Source organism: Hippocampus guttulatus, chromosome 20 (genome assembly GCF_054856545.1).
Source record: "Hippocampus guttulatus isolate MCC_2025c chromosome 20, RoL_Hgut_1.0, whole genome shotgun sequence".
NCBI classification, from domain to species: domain Eukaryota; kingdom Metazoa; phylum Chordata; class Actinopteri; order Syngnathiformes; family Syngnathidae; genus Hippocampus; species Hippocampus guttulatus.
Window position 1 is genome coordinate 8518501 of NC_141280.1, and position 16566 is coordinate 8535066.

General features: G+C 43.0%; 3 protein-coding genes across 4 annotated transcripts; 2 read left to right on the forward strand and 1 right to left on the reverse strand.

Annotated features, from left to right (window-relative positions):
• Positions 1-1141: 1141 nt before the first annotated feature.
• On the reverse strand, positions 1142-10240 carry LOC147187885 (syntaxin-7-like). Of its 2 annotated transcripts, XM_086100332.1 has the most exons (11): positions 9602-10240; positions 8587-8718; positions 5264-5357; positions 5077-5146; positions 4909-4999; positions 4711-4848; positions 4377-4423; positions 3923-4013; positions 3748-3820; positions 2662-2744; positions 1142-2460 (listed from the first exon to the last, which is right to left on the reverse strand). In XM_086100332.1, exons 1-11 carry the CDS (start codon positions 9617-9619, stop codon positions 2365-2367), a joined length of 933 nt encoding a protein of 310 aa, XP_085956458.1. In that variant the 5' UTR covers positions 9620-10240; the 3' UTR covers positions 1142-2364. The 2 variants fall into 2 exon arrangements, with proteins under 2 accessions (XP_085956458.1, XP_085956459.1); XM_086100333.1 differs by lacking the exons at positions 8587-8718; positions 9602-10240 and adding an exon at positions 5724-5790.
• LOC147187886 (protein LEG1 homolog) lies at positions 9709-10940 on the forward strand. Its single transcript, XM_086101058.1, has 4 exons — positions 9709-9746; positions 10008-10149; positions 10246-10342; positions 10789-10940. The coding sequence occupies exons 1-4, from the start codon at positions 9709-9711 to the stop codon at positions 10938-10940; spliced, it is 429 nt and encodes a 142-aa protein (XP_085957184.1).
• Positions 10941-12017: 1077 nt separating this feature from the next.
• On the forward strand, positions 12018-16399 carry LOC147187887 (protein LEG1 homolog). The gene is made up of 8 exons (XM_086100331.1): positions 12018-12373; positions 13384-13470; positions 13545-13618; positions 14693-14797; positions 14878-14996; positions 15315-15456; positions 15565-15661; positions 15731-16399. Exons 1-8 carry the CDS (start codon positions 12073-12075, stop codon positions 15880-15882), a joined length of 1077 nt encoding a protein of 358 aa, XP_085956457.1. The 5' UTR covers positions 12018-12072; the 3' UTR covers positions 15883-16399.
• The last annotated feature ends 167 nt before the right edge of the window (positions 16400-16566 follow it).

A 16566-nucleotide genomic window follows, 5' to 3' on the forward strand; every position in this document is an offset into this window, starting at 1 on the left:
GCCGATAAAATCAGCTGGCCGATTGATAGGCTCCGCCTCCCTATCTAGAATTTGAATATAGATGTCTGCAAATGGAATGTCCCTTCTTTCATAGCCAACAAACTGAAGAAGCTGCTCACTGATGTTGCGCCATTCACCTGCTTGGTTTCTCCAATGTAGAAGAAAACGCCTTTATGACTCAAGGCGAAAAGTCTTTTGCAAGTCGCGGCTCGTTTACAGCACCTTTAATTAATTTAATTCGTTAAGCCTCGCGTAGTCAGAAAAACACGCTGGGCTCTATGCAGCAACTTGCTACATTCCAATAGAATCACCTGTCGGACATCCTAGCGGTCCAGATGATGTATTCACACCTACGCGTCCAAGGCCTCTTCCGTAGCTCTCCCCCCTGCCAAGGTAACATTTTCCTCGTGCGTGTCAGCAATCTGTCATTTCCACCTCGCCGCTGGCCAAGTCCACAATGACTCACGCCGCATTCACGGGAGCCAGGATCTCATCCCCCAAGAGGGCAGCCCATTTCCAGCGCCACGGTTTGACCCACGGTCTTGGTTTTGAACACTAAGTGGTTGTTTCAATTTGACCCAAAATACCTAGCCTACATATATTCCGTCATAATCAAAATCACTGCAGTTTAAGTAACATGGCATGACTTATTTATGTGCATTTAACATACTCTAGTTACTTCATCATCCAAATTACCGACCATTGCCTGGTAAACTCATGCCGAGCCACAACGGTGTTCCACAAGGCTTCGTTAGTAGCCCTCATCTATAGTTCTCTGTATGGTTTTCAATCTTTTTGTATTGTTCGAATATTTGATGAGAAGTGTTCTATAGGAAAGTAAACGACCCTAGGCCATCCACTCAGCTGCTATCAGCCAACGGTTGTGTTTTTCGATTGTCTCTGAAATCAAGACACCGTTGACAAATTGACATTGTGCAAAACAGTTCAGCAATGCTTTGTATGTGAAGCAAATGTAATACATAATACACTTGTACATGCACTATTCACAACAATCACAAAAAAAAAAAATAATTACCTGAGCATGTTCTCTATTTGGTGTTCTCTCAAACATCTTCCTGCCCCCGTAGCAGCGCTTTCATGAAACTTTCATTTGCACACCACTCGAAAAATCACTCTCATCTCTATGATAAGGTACATTTATTAAAGTGAGCGTATGGGAGGCAGCACAATGCTCAGTTACAAAAGGCAGCAAAATAAAAAGCCCAAACAAAAAACACATTTTGATCTATTCTGTTTGTTTTGTTTTCTCATCATACTTTGACGAGTGCATTGTCAAAGTCAAGTCAAATTTATATATATTAACTATCTGCTTTTAGCTTCCTTCATATCAAGAAAAATCAACTTCATTTCAGGTAAAGTGTCTAACTCAACAATATACAATATGCAAAAACATTTTGAAAATAAGGCTTTTTAACTTAAAAGCACAAACTATGTTTTTTTGTTTTTTTTAACAGGCTTATATTAGAACAGTGCTTTGGAATCAGCCAAGTTTGGCCAAATCGTGGTATAATTGCACCAACTGTGAGGATTGTGCAACGTGTAAAACAGTTGGCCACAACATTAGGCACACCTGTAAAATCTCAAGTGAGATCGAATCACAGTGCTTCATCAAAGAATTTGTTTTAACACGTGTAACAATGCTCTGTTTTGATTTGACATCGTCAGTGAGGTAATTGTTTAAAAATAGGTGCATTATTGCGGTTCTAAATTGCATCCTACAGAGCAGTTACTCATATTTTGGTTGTCATTACAATTATTTTTGTGGGGGTTACAGAACCCCCAATCATGCCATTAACCATAGGTGATTAGAATATGCTATAAAAGGTCAATGATGTCAGTAGCTCAATTCAAAAAGTAAAACTTGCATATTGAAAACATTATACTAATTGAAAAGAAAAAAAACAATTGGCAGTAGGCCAAGTCTACCTAATTTCAACATTTTTTAAAAATGTGTTTATGGTAATCATTTATGGTAATCTCATTCCTTCAGATGGTGAATTTGGGGTTTTCGGGAGCTGTAAACTAATAATGCTAAGAATCATAAATAATCATATCAGAAGAAGCTTGCTGTGTTTGGCATTGTTCATTACCGCCACCTACAGGATTTCAGTGGAAACACCATTGCCATGTTGATGTTCGTTTCGCCTTGGCGGAGGTCTGCGCTGCACCCGGGGTGCCATTCCAGGTCAGCACTTGGTACAGAAACGTTTGCTACAGGTCTTATCGTATTGACTCTCACTAGTTAGTGTGTGCGTACCCAATGAAGTGGCCGTCGAGCTTTTAACATTTCTTGGCAGCAGGAGACGACGCGAGGGCCCCCGAGGGGTGCAAAGGAGGAGGCCCTCACTGCTTAGCGACGCCCCAGATGATGAGTCCCACAACGATGGCGACGATGGCCAATACTAAAATCAGGATGCAGATCTTCTTCCGAGAGCGCCGCTTGAAAGACGAATAACGATATCACAATAAGGTCGTAAGTGAACTTTCTCTCATGTATCGCTTTTTCTCGATGGGGAGGTCACAGGGTCATTGGCTGTGTTTCGATTTCCCCACAAGTCAAAATTGGGCAATGCCTTTTTTTTCTTTTTTCTTTTTCTTGGAACACCTCTCTCCTTATGGCCCATTGCTTATCTCTTTTACCTGATAGTCGGCAGCACGCGCCAGCTGCTGCGTGGCACTCTGGACGTTCACATCTGCACTCTCCACATTGGCCTCTATAGTATCTGCGTAGCAATGACGAAAAGGAGGAGCCGACAATTTTAAATAGGATCTATTTCATGTATTCATCTGGAGGGGATGCAGAACGTAGATGTTCTCTAGGTGCTCCAACTCCCTCCCGCATAAAAAACATGCCTGTGAAGCGCATTAAAAGACTGACTTGCCGTACAGGAGTGAATGGGAGTGTGTGGTTGTTTATTTGTGCCCTGCAATTGGCTGCTGAGCGGCCCAGAGTGTAACTGGCCTTTCACCTAAAATTAGTTGACACAAACAAACCCCAATGGAAAAAAAATAGCTGGATGGATTTTCTTTCGGTTTCTGATTGGCTAAAATAGCCTGGCAGGGGTTACAGCAATACCCTTTGGCATGTATTTGAAAGTCAGTCAGATGTTGATAATGTAATCATTTTATATACAAAATTAATCACACCAAAGATTAAGGAAAGACAGTTACTAAAAATCCATAAGAAAAATTGATCAGCAGTTTTCAAGGGTGAAGCTAAACGGTGGGTCCACTGGTTAGCACGTCCGCCTCACAGTGCAGAGGTGCAGGGTTTGACTCTGGCCTTCTTGTGTGGAGTTTGTTTGTTCTCCCCATGCCTCTGTGGGTTTTCTCCGAGTATTATGGTTTCCTCCCACATTCCAAACACATGCTTAGCAGGTTAATGGAACACTCTAAATTGTCCCTAGGTGTGATTGTGAGCGCGAATGGTTGTTTGTCTATGTGTGCCCTGTGATTAGCTGACAACCAGTTCAAGGTGTACCCCGCCGACTGCCCGAGCTCGGCTGGGATAGACTACAGCATGTCCCTTGTGAGGATGAAGCGGATCAGAAAATGGATGGATAGATGGATGGATGTAGGTCAAACAACCAGTTCCCCTCCTCGTGCTCCCAAGAACAATTAATATTTCAGTGTACAATATAAAACAATAAATTTCGTTTTTTGTTAATGTATTTAACCATTGCACATTTTCAATTGTGACCAGCATGCTTAAGCGAGAAAGCTTACCTATCATGTCGCCTTGATCGTGCACCATCATCCCAAGGTCCTTGAAGATGTCGTTGACGTCTGTGATGTCCGACTGAAAAAGAAGAAATTGACCAAGTTTAATGTGTATTGTTGAGAATGATACCATTTAAACGGTTTCTTTTTCTATTCTTTTTTTTTTTGATGGCCTGCATACCTCCAGCTGCCTGATGGCCGTCTCTCTCTCCTGAATCAACCGGAGATCATCCTCGCTGACGGCCTCATCCTGATCCTGCACCTGCATGTCACTGTGGCGACAAATTCTGCTCAAGTCCAGACCACCTCTGGATACAGTGCACTTCATAGACTCAAACATCCCGATATAGTACGCCTCCATTTTGATTAACATTCAAGTATTACCCAGTGAATTAAAAAAAATACAAGAATAAAATACAACCAAAAAAAAAAACATGTTGGCCAGATTAAATTGAATACAACTTTATTGTCAAATGTCAAACAATAACATGTCAAAGTAGAACTGACCTGTTTCTTATTAAGTTTTGAAAACAGTCTTTTTTTTCCCTCCTTACTACAAATGCAACTAAGTAGTCAGGTTGACTAAAAGTTAGAAAACATAAAACTTAGGTGGAGGTAACAAACAAAAGTACTACCTTGGGAAAGGGGTGACACTTCCATAATGCGCCTCAGGCTGGCCTCCCTATGGGAAAAGGTGAATATCACAATTTAAAAAAACATGAGTACTTCTGAAAGTATTTTGCTTTTCCTAATTTTGTTTTTTTAATTTCTTTATTTTTTCTTTTTTGGTAACCCCACCACAGGACAGTACCAGTGACGGATGCCACAGTTGGAAAACTGCTATAGCCAGCGATTTTCCTCACCAGAAAACAGGCACATTTGTGTATTTTCTTTTTTCTTTTCTTTTTTTTGGGGGGGGGAACATTTTCTAAATTCCAACCACATTGGTGTTGTTACAAAGCTACTCACCGACACTCTGGAGCTGGCTCTGACGCGGGCCACAAACTCTCGTTCTTTGTCGGCCACCTCCCGCTGCGTCCTCTGGAAGGTATTCAACGCCGCCGAGAAGTCGTTGAGCAATCGCTCTTTTTGGATCTTTCTTTGCCGCTGAAAGATAAAACTTTGTCAGCCAAAGTATTTATTCTCCGAAAATAAGACAGCCAGTACCTGGTCTGCTCCCACAGGAAGTGCGCTGAACACCTTGATGAGCCGGTCGGTCTCCTTGGCAAGCTGGTTACCTTGTTGCTGATTCTGCTGCCTGGCGACCAAAGACACAGTTATGGTTTTCATCCCAAATGCTTGACCACGCCAAAGATGAGCTTTGAATAAACTCACAGCATCTGTTGCAGCTGGTCGCTGTACTGATCTGTTCCAAGCAGCGTCAGCACCCTCTGTAGCTCGGAGGCTGCACATTTGTAGAGTTCACAAAATTATCAGGAATCCAATTTGATGTGGGTTTAACACAACTCAATATGTGCTTGACTAGGACAAAGTAGCATAGTGTAGTGTGTGTATGTCTTACTCAGCAGGGTGAGCCGCTGGATGTTGGAGCTAATGTTCTGAACCAAAGCATTGGGCTCCTCTGGAAAGCCAGCTTGGTAGGCCATGATGGAAAACTGGAAGGAGAGACAGTCGAAAAAGACACGTTTTAGTATTTCTTGAACTTGTTCATTCAAACTTGGCCTTCAGTTTCAGTTCCCTGAACGAGATTGTGGACTCAGTGCCTTCGCAAAAGCCGCAGAGGGGTTTAACAACAAAAGGGCGTTCCATAGATGACTTAGTTGTGTCGACGTGCTTCTACGCCAGTGTATGCCAAAAGCGAAAATGATTAACGCTCACGTCACTTATTTTAAGGCATACATAAAGCGTCTACCACCCTCCCCAACGATTTTGAGCCGAATCTCTAATTCGGTGTTGCATTGAATGGCGTGTTTAGTTAGGATAACGTGCGAAAGAGTCGTCAGAGGTTTGATTTATTTTACCTCAGCAGCAGTGGAGCGGAAAGTCGCGCAAGTTACTTCCTGGTGTCCACCCGCCTTGACACGTGACGTAATAGCCCCGTGTTAAATCACGAGTCATTCCAAAAAAAGGCTTAAAATAAACGTTTCATTTTATGTATTTTAAACGCACGAAATAAATGATGAATGCATCGACAAAAAATGGTAAATATTATGCTGTTGTAATAAGTTTAGGTAGCTGGATACTTCCTGGTGTCGTCACGTGACCGCACTGTTTCGAATCAGACGATGAAAAAAATGCTTTTTAACCCACTGAATTTAATAGAAAGACAACAAGTTTGAACATCAAAACGCCATTTCCCGTTTATAATGGTAATAAGCAATAGGCGCTAGCATTTAAAAAAATGAATTTAAATTGTAAAAACTGCGATGTAAATGCCTTGGCACGCTTTACAATCAATCGGGAAATAAAGGGCAAAATAAATTGGTGAGGGGGGACAGGGGTGTAAATCGAGGAGTTCGGTGTTTTTAGTGGATACTAGCTCTACTTTACAAACGGCAAAAGGAGAGATGGAATCCTTTGAATGCAGTTGAATTGAAAGGGAAAAGAAAGACTCCTGCACCACAGCACATTCGAGAGCACAACTCTTTCCGGGTACTAATTCACTTCTTGCTTCCTTCAGCCAATCAGATGCTCTCAACATAAACATGTTGAAGAAATTGTTAAAGAGAATATAATGTAGTTAACTTTAACGTCAAAGACAATACTGTAATGTTCAAACATAAAATTATAATAATTAACAATTTAACAAAAGCTTACAGGGGTGTCATGACGTTCCACCCATCAAATTTTAAATAATCCATGCACAAAATACTAAAACAATCCGTTTCTGAGCACTGGATGAGGAAAAAAAATCCAAAAGCCATTCATGGAAAAAAAAACAAATGAACTAACGTATTCGAAAATGATGGTTACATAATAAGCACGAATTGACATTCAAGCATTTGACACGTTAAAGTGAAAATAGTTTTAGTTATAAAAGAGTATTTGGCTCGTCGTTGAAATGTATCCATTAAGTAGTCCTGTAGCATTTATCATTTGAATATTCAGGAAAAAAAATGTTTTAACAAAGCTAAAAAATGTAGGTAGTTTAAATGGAGATGAATTCAAACAAAAAGTTTGAACACATGCTGAAGGAGTTTCGGTGCTGAAACGACAACTGTCATTCTCCAAACAAGTTCATGTAATCACGCTTTGTTTGACTGTCAGACTTTGACTGACCTATAAGTTCAACCCAAAAGGTGTCTATAAGTGTTCTTTTTGGACGCACATGTCATCACATGTTAATAGACATGCAGCCTTGCACAATACTTTGTTTTAGTAAACACAGTGCTATCTTAAACACCTGGAACGCAGAGGCCATCATACAAGCTATAGGACGTTGGACTTTACAGATGAAGTTTGGCGAGTTTTTGAAATCGCAACAGATTATCCAGCGAGAAAATACACCAATGCTATTTAGCATTATCATTAAGTTAGCGATGTAAAAGCCCATGTAAAAGTCATGTGGTTGTTTTAAATACTCGTCACTCGTATCAGAGAGCACCGCTGTATATTTGTTATGATACTTAGTTCACATTAAAGGCTTGCTAAATTGATTAAACTATAATATCCGAACTTCCCAACTGATGTAAAACAGCGACCCTGATCGTAATTGTGGTTTAATTCGATTTTTTTTTTTAATAGCAATTCAAATGGAAATCCAAAACGGCCTACATTATGTCTGTCTAATCGCCATTAGGCTATTGGATTTCTAATTCTAGCCTTGCTAATGCTAGCATAAGCTTGTTGGCAGTGGATAAAAAAGAACAAACGTGATGAAGCCACAGGAATAAGAAAGAGTTTATCTGACCGGTTCAGCCTTATACTCGATTGTTTTGTCCAAATAACCCTTATCTCACCGTCAGGTCCACTGACCCAAGTCACATAGATCGATATCTGCGATAACGACAGCGAGCAGAGTACAAAAGCTTGCATCACTGCCATCAGTCCAGCGTCTTCAGCTCTCAAGTCCTTCCTTCCTTCCACCTGCTTCAGCCATGCGACTTCTCACGGCCTCCTGCCTCCTCCTGGCGGCATCCGTCGCCTACTCGGCAGTCATCCTGGACAACGGCGCGCCCATCATGTGGGCCCAGACGGCGGCCCAGGTGAGCGACCTCCCTGTGCAGAACGACATCCTGACCCCCAACCCGTGGAGCTTCCTGCACCGCATGAGCTTCTACCGGCTGATGATCGCCGCCACCGATCCATTCATGGGCTCCATGGGCACCGGTGCTACCGAGAGTCCCCTGTGGGGCTTGCCACTGCAGTTCGGGTGGATGCTGACTTCAGGTGGGATGACAAAAATGATCCTCCTTTTGTAGTCCCCAAAAAAAACTATGTTGTATCTGCCAGATCCTGGTGACTTATCATTTATTTAGAACACCATGATCCTGTTCAGGTTGTTCCCAGTCAAGTCCATGTCCAGTCATTTTGATACCGTTTATTGCGGCGACTAAAACTTGTCCTACATGTTGGCTGACAACTGATTTACGATTATGCATCAAGTTCTCCCACCTCTGGAGCCATCTTGGAGATTCGGTTCAGAGAGTAGAAACCAGTGTAGTTAAATGTTAAAACCTTCCATTGATTGATACAATACTGGCTAAGCCTTGTCTTGAATCATTTCCTACAGCTAGACAACCCAAGGTCTAGACCAGAGGTGTCCAAACTCGGTCCTCAAATGGTCAGGATGGTTTCAGGTGTGATGGAAAACAGGCAGGACATCGAGCCGTGATGACAGAGACAATTTGGAAAAGTAAAGCTAAATATCTGGATTCCACTTACATGACATGCTGCGTCTCCTCCCAGGCCGTCTTGCCGACCCAACCGGCGCCACAACCTGTGGGCATCAGACCGGAGATACCATGTGCATTTCTCCCCAGAGCTGGTGGGGCTGTAAGTATGGACTGGGCTGCACTATTACAAAAACAAACAAACAAACAAAAAATATACTGTATATATATAATAAATTGTGTTCTTGGTCCTCAAGGTGTGAACCACTTTTTGTCCGTTCTGCCCTTCCTTTCCGCCGCCCAGCAGGGATTCTTCGGACAAGGAGTCCAGGTACACGATGGGCTCCACAGAAAGTAGACTCCCGTGTATTAGCAATGATGCTAACTGTGATTATTACTCCATCCCAAAAATACTTATGTTACTGTACATTCAGTAGATTTTGCATTTTTCTTTTGTTTTCTATCTACATTGGAAAACAATACTATCAAATTCTTATATTGCTTTTCAGCCTTCATCTCAGCAACAATGAGGCAATCTAAAGCGTCCATACCAGCATACTAACGAAATGGAAGGTTGTTTTTTTTTTAAGAGCATAGGCATAGCTAGCTAGCTAACTACATGTCATACTTGTGCCGGATATATCTGCTGATGCGTATAATACGAAGGCACTCAAGTTTCTATACCATGGAGTAGGTGGACTTGTGAAGGAACCCCAAGTGCTTTTTTGGGGTCTGAAACGATGAAAAAAAGTTAAACATTCTAGAGCCACAGCTGAGCTCTCAGTCTAACCACGTTTTCAGCAATTATCTTCAAACAAATACAATCTATTTACAAACAACCCTCTCTCATGTTTTTCTATCTCGGTCAGGTCCAGATGCAGGTACCTGAAGGTACGGAGGGCTACTGCACCACCTACGCTGACTGCTCAACTAGCTACGCCGATGTGATGGCTAAATGGGACGCCTTCTTCCTGGTATGTAGCGCATGCGTGATTTCCAGCTCACACTTGAGGTGTTCCCCAAGGCTCCGTTGGTAGCCCACGTCTATAGTTCTCTGTATATCTCACTTGGTGGTCTCTCTGCATATCCAAAGGGCCTCAAGGCCTCCACGGAGTCCATCCTGCCCGAGAACGAGAAGAAAGACTCCATCCTCGGCCTCTACTGGGACGCCCACATGGCTTCGCTTCATGCCGCCGCAGCCTGCAGCGCCAAGTAAATCACAATGTCCAATGAGAGCCTACAACAACTGGCTCGATTTTTGTATTTGTGGGATGCATGAATTGTGAAAAAATGCAAGTGTTTTGACGCCCTGTCAAAAGTCTTATAATTGCCTACAAATGCCACAAGATAGCCCCAAAGCACGTTTCCCATTTAAATAAAGCATTTGGCACCATTTGCGCATCAGCAAATACTGGAGCACACACTGTGAAGAAATGCCGACTTCAATTTTGTATTTCTTTTCCTGGCATGCAGGCAGAGTCACTACTTCGCCTCAGAGGTGAACTTTGCCTCCAGCTGGATGAACTCGGCCGAATACGTGTCTGCCGCCAATTTCCAGTCCTCCTTAGAGAAGTCCATCATGTTCCTCACCCCTTTGCCAGGACGCGTGTTGCAGGTTAGGGTGGGGCTTTGGTTGGGTTACTCTCTTTTCTACCATTTGTCATGCGATGTAAAACATTAACCTTTTTTTTTTGTTTGTTTTTTCGAAAAGGAGGGTGACCAAGCGCCCAATATTGCTGACATGACTCAGGAAGAGAACCACACACTGTCCATCTTCTCCTGGATGAAGAGCATGAACACAATTCTGGGTACAGAGTTATCAAATGAGTCGCAAATATTTTCAGTGGTGGTTACTGCCCCTCAGTGTGGCTGAGAGTAAATAAATACATATTTTGAAAAGGGCCTTTCCAACTCTCTAATGCCTCACCCAGTTGGGGTTTTTTCTGTCAAACTAAACATAAAACAAAGAGAAATACATGTTAGTTATTTTTTTTTAATGCATAACTTTGCCTTAAAGTTCACTAGCCCAGTGCTAACACATAATGGGAAACACTAGAGAGAGGGCTAATCAATATCATCCATGTGGCAGTATTGTACTGCATTAAGCATACAAACGGTGACGCAATGGGCAAAGATGGTTTGAGATAAAAGTGTACCTGAAGTATATTTTTCAAACAGGGCTATGTACTTCTACTAAAGTACAGTGTCTGAGTACTTTTAGCCTTTTGGCTAATCCGCAACTGTGCTGTTGCAGGTGGCACTCTGGTGCGCATGTGGCGCAGCGCCATGTGCTCGGTGACCACCCGAGAGAAGGGCAGAGAAATGCTGGAGCAGCTCCTGCTCAATCCCAGCTTTGCCACCAGCACCTTCCTGTCCATCATCACCGGCATGGCCACCAGCTGCTGAGGGGGGGACGGATACATCATCATCCAACTAAACACCCAAACTCAATATCATCGTCTCATTTTTGTTCTTTTTTTACTTTGCAGTGAACAACACAAAATCCATCACCAGGATGGAAATCGTGCATTCTTTTGGCAGACAATAAAAAATGTCATAAGTCAAGTGTGTGTTGTCATTATTAACAACGTGGAGTTTATTTAAATATTGATTAAAAGGTATCTTCCAAATTGTCACATAAAACTGAAAAAAAAAAAATATTTTGCACACAATAAGACGCTTCGGAGAATAGGGCCCACCTTCAGTGAATGGCCTCTTTTAAAACTGTTCATATATAGAGTACACCCCATTATAAGGCACATTGAGTAGAAGTTACAATAGTGGCCAAAGTTGTGTTATGCATACACTAGATGGCGCTACTCTAAAGGGGATATAATACAATACAGCTTTATTTATATAGCGCTTTCACAACCACTGCAGCCGGAACAAAGCGATTTACAGAACATTTAAAATACGACGTTCAAGAAATCAGAATATTGAGGCATATATAAGGCGCATGGAATTATAAACCGCACTGTCGGATTTTGAGAAAATTGAATGCTTTCAGTTCCGCCTTATAGTGCGGGAAATACGGTATATAGCATTGATCTAACCTTTTAAATGATTTTCAAATTACATTGCTATATTTCAGAATTGTTCACTATCTGCCAAATCACTGCGTTGTTTTGAGGTGAGCTGCTATCCACAACAGGATAGAGTACCTTCATTGACAATTAAGCATTTATTGTTCTATTGATGACAGTGGTAAAATTAGCGCCGTAAGTAAATGTAAAAAAGAAAAAAAATAGTTCATCTCTTCAAACAAATTTGCCCGTGCCAGAGCAATACCATAGAGTTGGGCTTACTGGTTCAGGATCATACAGTGCAGACTGTCCAATACTGTCGAAGTCAATGATCTTGATGCCTTTGTCCAAACATCCCTTATCTCGTTGTCAGGTCGACTGACCCGCACATCACGTGGACTAACAGCTGGGAAAACGCCAGCGAGCTAAGTACAAAAGTCCAGAGGTTGCGTCATGAGCTTCAGTTCAGCGTCCTCCTCTCTCGACTCCTTCCATCCTTCCCCCTTGCTCCAGCCATGGAACGTCTCACGGCCTCCTGCCTCCTCCCCCTGGCCCTGGCGGCATCCGTGGCCTACTCGGCCGTCATCCTGGACAACGGCGCGCCTATCATGTGGGCCCAGGCGGCGGCGCGGGTGAGCGAACTGCCCGTGCAGAATAACATCCTGACCCCCAACCCGTGGAACTTCACACACCGCATGAGCTTCTACCGGCTGATGATCGCCGCCACCGATCCCTTCATGGGCTGCATGGGCACCGGTGCTACCGAGAGTCCCATCTGGGGCCTCCCCCTGCAGTTCGGATGGATGCTGACTTCAGGTGGGATGACAAGGAGGATCCTACTTTGGCAATCCAAAAAAACGTGACCTGGTATCAGCAAGGCATCAGGCGGACCCACTTGTGGAACCATCGTGGAGACTCGGTTCAGAGGGCACATAACTGCAGTTCATTGTTGAAACACTTCAACTGATTAATTGGAATATTCGCTAAACCTTGTCCTGAATCATTCCCTCGCTAGCCGACACAAAGTCTAGATCGGGTACCTTCAAATGGCAGGCCGCGGGCCGGACCGAGTCAAGGTCACATAAACAGCAATTGGTCTCGGGATCATATGAGACCTTGAGCTAGTGTACTATGGTAGACCTTTTGGTGATCACATGACCTTAATCAAACTGTTTGTTTACTACAAGAGATTGGCCCGATTGTTTACGCGGTTAGCTTGTTGACATGAACGTTTTAAAAATCAATGCAAGGACTAGGACTTTTTCTTTTTCTTTTATTATTATTATCATTATTCCAGAAACCAGAGTGAAAACATTTTCCCTGGCCTTTATAAAAAGTGGAATTGTTAAGCGGCACTTCCAAAACAAACTTCCCTTAGCCGAACATATCCACTTGAAGTCTGAGGCCAGAAAACGCCAAGATAAGCAAACTGAGAAACCAGTCGGGTAGCGCTAGATGATTGACAGCCCAACAAAGAGCAGCTGAATGTAAACTGCTAGAAACTGAAAGAAACTCCGGATAACATTGATTTTGGGGCAATGTCAGCAAATATTTAGGGCTCTATTTTCGCACACAACGCATTTGTGCCCGGGCACAAACGCCTGCGGCTCCTGCGCCTTGTCCTCGGCCGTGAGGGTGGACCGTTCAGTTGCTCTTTTCACATGAGCTGATGAGGGCTTGATTCAATGAGAGGCGAAACTTCATCCAAGACAACGCCAACAGTCAAACTGCTTGATTGATTAAATCCCCGAGTATGTAAGCTAGACAACCTCCAACAAGAAAGCTGAATTTCTGGATTCCGCCGACATGACATTTATCACCGCCAGGCCGTCTCGCCGACCCAACCGGAGCCACAACTTGTGGGCTGGAGACCGGAGATGCCATGTGCATTTCTCCCCAGAGCTGGTGGGGCTGTAAGTACGGAAATGTGGTGCACTATTCCAAATAAAAAGCACCCAAATAATAAATGGTCTTCTTGGTTGTCCAGGCGTGAACCATTTTGTGACTGCGTTGCCCTTCTTGTCTGCTGCTCAGCAGGGAATCTTCGGACAAGGAGTCCAGGTACGCGATGAACTCTGACAAACTTGGACACTACGTCACGCCAATGTGGAACCCCAGTCCACATGTGGGCTGTCACATCTGAATACAGTGGTACCTCTCCTTACGAACGTCTCTTCATACGAAATGTTCAAGTTACGAAATGCCTCAACAGGAAAATATTGCCTTTTGTTTCGAAAAATATTTCAAGATACGAAAGATAAAAATACAGTATGGTCTGCGACTCGCAGCTCCAAGTTTCCTGAACGCAACATACTTCTAGCTGCTCTGCCATTGGCTATTACTTAGCCTCTTCCTGGCTTCCCATTGGCTAAGAGGGACCTCTACCGTATGTATCTGTGTATACTGTAGATAGATAGATAGATAGATAGACAGATAGATATGTGTCTATGTAGCGCCCTCATCATTCGCCCCTCGGGCCATGAGGCGTTCCGATAGGTTAACGTCAATGTGAATCACCCAGAAAAAGTGTTCACCAGTCCGGCGATTGCTCACACTGCTGATGTTTGCCTTGGACATTTTCGAAGGATTGTTATAAGCCGACAGAAGCAAACGTCCTTGGATCTGTTCTTGACAAAATGCCAGGAAAAAAAAAACACTTCTGAGAGAGAACATGGACTAAAGAGGGCAAAAAACGATGAGGACGCAGTTAAAAGTTAAATGACCATCATTGTTATTCTTTACTGTATTCTTTTTTTTTTTTTACAATTTGCACAACTCTATAATCTAATTGTAACATGTATTTGTTTCATAGTGTGATGCATTTGTATGCTCTAGAAAACATTTATGTCAGAATTTTGGGGGGCTTGGAACAGATTAGGGCATTTACATGGAAAACGCGTCTCTACTAAAAAAAAAATTCTAATGAAGAAATTTATTCCAGACCAATTAATTTCGTAAGTAGAGGTACCACCGTACTCCACGCTGCTTCTTGCTCTTCCACTTTGCTCTCTGATAATGAGCCCCCCCCCCTCAATCTTTGCACGCTTCAAACTGTATAATTTACTGTTCAGTCAATAAATTGACTTTAAATGAACTTTAAGTACGGAGCGTGATTACTTTTTCCATCTCGGTAAGGTCCAGATGCAGGCACCTGAAGGTTCAGAGGGCTACTGCACCACCTACACCGACTGCTCAACCAGCTACCCTAATGTGATGATGAAGTGGGACGCCTTCTTCCAGGTATGAAGCGCATGCGTGATTGCAAGCCTGCATTGTGGGGTGGTGGGGTCTCACTTGGTGGTCTCTCTGCATGTCCGAAGGGCCTTAATGCCTCCACAAACGCCCCCCTGCCCGAGAACGAGAAGAAAGATTCCATCCTCGGCCTCTACTGGGACGCCCACATGGCTTCACTGCAAGCTGCCGCAGCCTGCAGAGCCAAGTAAACACTTTTCTTCTTCTGCTCGACATGAGCCGACAAAGCATTGCTTAGACCTACAAAATCATAAATGCTCTTATAGCTTGCACTCCTTGCGCGGTTTTATTTTTATTTTTTTACTTTCACGACACAAGAACTAATAAATATAATGAAGTCAAACAAGCAAGGCTTTAACGCCATCTTGTGCCATCCAAGAGCATAAGACAGTGAATGGCTGAGTTCTTCAGCAAATAACGGAGCAGAGGTTCCCTGAAAAATCTGCAAGTAGGCAACTCTTGCACACACGCTGACTTCACTTCTGTATTTTTCCCTGGCATGCAGACAGAGCCACTATTCCGCCCCTGAGGTGAACTTCGCCTTCAACTGGCTGAACTCGGCCGAGTATGTGGCCGCCGCCAATTTCCAGTCCACCTTGGAGAAATCTGCCGTGTTCCTCGCGCCTTTGCCAGGACGCGTACTCCAGGTTAGGGTTGGGTAGAGTTACTGTCTTACATTCTTCATGCGATGTAAAACATTAACAATTTTTTTTAACTGGGATTTTTTTGCTTGTTTTTCTAATTGGACTTGAAAGGAGGGTGACCAAGCACCCAACATAGCTGACATGACTCCGGAAGAGAACCACATGCTGTCCGTCTTCAGCTGGATGACGTACATGAACACCATCACAGGTAAGCACTTTCAAGCAAAATATATGCAGAGGTGGATTGCGATACGAATGACCAATGACGTTGTTGCAGGCGGCGCTCTGGTGCGCATGTGGCGCGGCATCATGTGCTCGGCGGCTATGCGAGAGAAGGGCAGAGAGATGCTGGAGCAGCTCCTTCTCAATCCCGGCTTTGCCAAAAACACCTTCTTTTCCATCATTAGCAGCATGGGCACAAGCTGCTGAGGGGAAGTACAGCCACTGCAACTCGGCTTGCGTATCATGAGACTATTTTTTTCTTGTATTAAAAAAAAAAGTGCATCACCCAGATACAAGTACCGGTACATAATTCTTTTACCAGCCAATGAAAATATTAAGTCCTATAAGTGTGTGCTGTAATCTATATGCACTGGACCCTCGTATATTAGCAATTGCAATGTCTTATTCGTTGAAAAGGCTTCTTATTAAATGACCATGTGTTGTAGAAAATCATTCATTTTCATTTATGCCTATATAGCGAAATATTAGGTTAATATTTGAAACACAATGTTATGCCCATTAAAAACGACAACAGCAACAAGAACAAATAGTCAAGTTCAATTCCATTACATTTCAGGCTTCCTTAGTTTATAGTCATTTCATTCGAGGACGAATTTAAAACGTTTTATCGTCTTACCTTGATTTGTGTGGTTTTTTTACTTCACCTGCAATAGTCATCTCATTAGAGGTCGAATTTAATAAAACATTTATCGTCTTACCTTGACTTGTGCAATCTTTCACTTTACTTGTAAGAAATCTCATTTTATTATTATTATTATTATTATTGGAGCTTCAAAAGTCTCTCCGTCTTAAAAAGACGAGAAACTCCCATGAGTTGTTTTATGTTCATGCCCCCGCTGTTTGGTCGGAGGAAGCCAAAGAAACGAACTA

Excerpts from the sequence above, each read along its gene's own strand:
- LOC147187885 (XM_086100332.1), bottom strand. Across the intron at positions 5,147-5,263 it reads CCAGCGGCTCACCCTGCTGA|CCTCCGAGCTACAGAGGGTG; the intron begins GTAAGACATACA and ends ACAAATGTGCAG. Across the intron at positions 3,821-3,922 it reads CGGCCATCAGGCAGCTGGAG|TCGGACATCACAGACGTCAA; the intron begins GTATGCAGGCCA and ends CTTCTTTTTCAG.
- LOC147187886 (XM_086101058.1), top strand. The coding sequence starts at position 9,709 with ATGGCTTCGCTTCATGCCGCCGCAGCCTGCAGCGCCAA. Across the intron at positions 9,747-10,007 it reads GCCGCAGCCTGCAGCGCCAA|GCAGAGTCACTACTTCGCCT; the intron begins GTAAATCACAAT and ends CCTGGCATGCAG. Across the intron at positions 10,343-10,788 it reads GAGCATGAACACAATTCTGG|GTGGCACTCTGGTGCGCATG; the intron begins GTACAGAGTTAT and ends GTGCTGTTGCAG.
- LOC147187887 (XM_086100331.1), top strand. The coding sequence starts at position 12,073 with ATGGAACGTCTCACGGCCTCCTGCCTCCTCCCCCTGGCCCTGGCGGCA. Across the intron at positions 12,374-13,383 it reads CGGATGGATGCTGACTTCAG|GCCGTCTCGCCGACCCAACC; the intron begins GTGGGATGACAA and ends TATCACCGCCAG. Across the intron at positions 14,798-14,877 it reads AGTGGGACGCCTTCTTCCAG|GGCCTTAATGCCTCCACAAA; the intron begins GTATGAAGCGCA and ends GCATGTCCGAAG.